Source organism: Castanea sativa, chromosome 8 (assembly GCF_040712315.1).
Source record: "Castanea sativa cultivar Marrone di Chiusa Pesio chromosome 8, ASM4071231v1".
NCBI lineage: Eukaryota > Viridiplantae > Streptophyta > Magnoliopsida > Fagales > Fagaceae > Castanea > Castanea sativa.
In genome coordinates, this window is record NC_134020.1 from 15,692,404 (window position 1) to 15,694,422 (window position 2,019).

At 36.7% G+C, this 2,019-nt stretch overlaps 1 protein-coding gene across 1 annotated transcript; it reads left to right on the forward strand.

The window, feature by feature from the left end:
- Positions 1-587: 587 nt before the first annotated feature.
- Positions 588-1,481, forward strand: LOC142605919 (uncharacterized). Its single transcript, XM_075777344.1, has one exon. The coding sequence runs from the start codon at positions 588-590 to the stop codon at positions 1,479-1,481; it is 894 nt and encodes a 297-aa protein (XP_075633459.1).
- Positions 1,482-2,019: the final 538 nt, after the last annotated feature.

Genomic DNA, 2,019 nt, shown 5'->3' on the forward strand with positions numbered 1-2,019 from the left:
GTGAAAGACTTAAGGTACTCTCTCTCTCTCTTTTTCTCCCTGTCTGTTTGTGGTGGGTTGTTGAATTGGGGCAAGCAAGTGGCTTGCATGGAGTAAAAAGGTGTTTTTTGCTGATATTGGGAGTGTTGACTGTTTTATGTAATATTAGATGATTGTTGTTGAGTTGTTTTCATTTGATTAATTCATTTTAAGGGCTTCTCTCTATCTTTTTTACATGTGGAACGCTAAAATGGAATTGCATATTTAAAGAGATGTCCATTCCTAAAGAATATTGCTAGTAATAATGTTATAGTTACCAAATGTATTGATAACTTCTCTATGCATTTATATTCATTGTTTGATTAGGAACATAGCCAAAAGTGAATGATTAAAGATGATTTGTTGCTTAAATAAAAGTGAAATTGTGCAAATGAAATGTGTGTTAACTCTTGGTTTGTGTTTTCATGAAATCACATTATAGGTATTTCTTGTAAACCACTTTATAGCAATGGATAAGAGTTGGATGAAAATTACCAATAGAAGGTCGTGAGAATATTTAGATGGAGTCCAACAATTTCTGAATTTTGCATCTAACCATGCACACCGGGATGGAACGATTTCATGTCCGTGTAAAAAAATGCGTGCATACAAATTCGTGGCCTATAGATGTTGTACAAGCTCACTTAGTGTTAAAAGGGATTTGTAGGGGTTATAACCCTTGGATTTTTGATGGGGAATCATCGTCTGCAAAGACTTATACTGAAATTCCTAATAGCCATGTTCAAGAAAACCCGATAGAGTATGCCGATCTTCGTGACATGTTGCATGACATGTTCCCCATACAAGATATGGCATCTGGGCCAATGGAAGAAGTCCCTAGTGTGCACCAACCCACAGAAGGTCCTGTAGAAGGTCCTAATGAAGATGCACTTCATTTTATGAAATTGCTTGAAGATGCTAATCAACCTTGTTATAAAGGTTGTAAGCATTTTAGCAAATTGTTAGCCATTGTGCATTTGTACCACATGAAGTGTCTTAATAGTTGGACCAACAAATCATTTACAATGTTGCTACAATTTTTGCTTGATTTTCTTCCTTCAAATGCTAAGTTGCCAAAAGATTTTTATGAGGCTAAGAAGATTATTAAGGATCTGGGCTTGAGCTATGAGAAGATTCATGTTTGTCCTAAATATTGTATTTTATATTGGAAGGACAATGCCAACCTTGAAGCTTGTCCAAACTGTAACCTTTCAAGATGGGAAGGTAATGAGTCTAAAGGTCAACAAAGTACTAATGCTTCCTCCAAGAGAAGAAAAAAGAAAGCTGCAAAGATCCTACGGTGGTTCCCCTTAAAGCCAAGATTAAAGCGACTACTTATGTCTCCTGAAATAGCCAATCATATGAAGTGTCATGCCAATGGTCGTGTGAATCATGAGTTAATGAGGCATCCTGCTGATTCTGAAGCTTGGAAATCATTTTACTCTAAGTACATAGAGTTCTAATTTGAGTCTCGTAATGTAAGGCTTGGATTAGCAGCCAATGGATTCAACCCGTATGGAAATATGAGTACTACTCGTAGTACATGGCCTGTCATTTTGATCCCATACAATCTCCCTCCATGGATGTGCATGAAAAGGTCTTATTTCATGCTATCATTATTGATTCCCGGTTCAACTTCACCCCGGAACGATATAGATGTGTACTTACAACCCCTAGTAGAAGAACTGAAGGAGTTATGGGATGTTGGAGTAGAAACGTTTGATGTGTCTTCCAAAAAATCACTCCAAATGCATAAATGATTTTCCTGCATATGGTGATATCTCGAGTTGGAGTACCAAAGGTTCTCTTGTATGTCCCTCTTGTAACTATGATAGTCAGTCTTGTTGGTTAAGATATGGAAGGAAATTTAGTTACATTGGACATAGGTGATTCTTGGATAGTGATCATAAATTTCGTAAGCAAAAAAAATCATTTGATGGGCATGTTGATATGAGATCAGCTCCTATTATAGTATCCGGAGGGGAAATCATGTTACAAATG

Excerpts from the sequence above, each read along its gene's own strand:
- LOC142605919 (XM_075777344.1), top strand. The coding sequence starts at position 588 with ATGGAACGATTTCATGTCCGTGTAAAAAAATGCGTGCATACAAATTCG.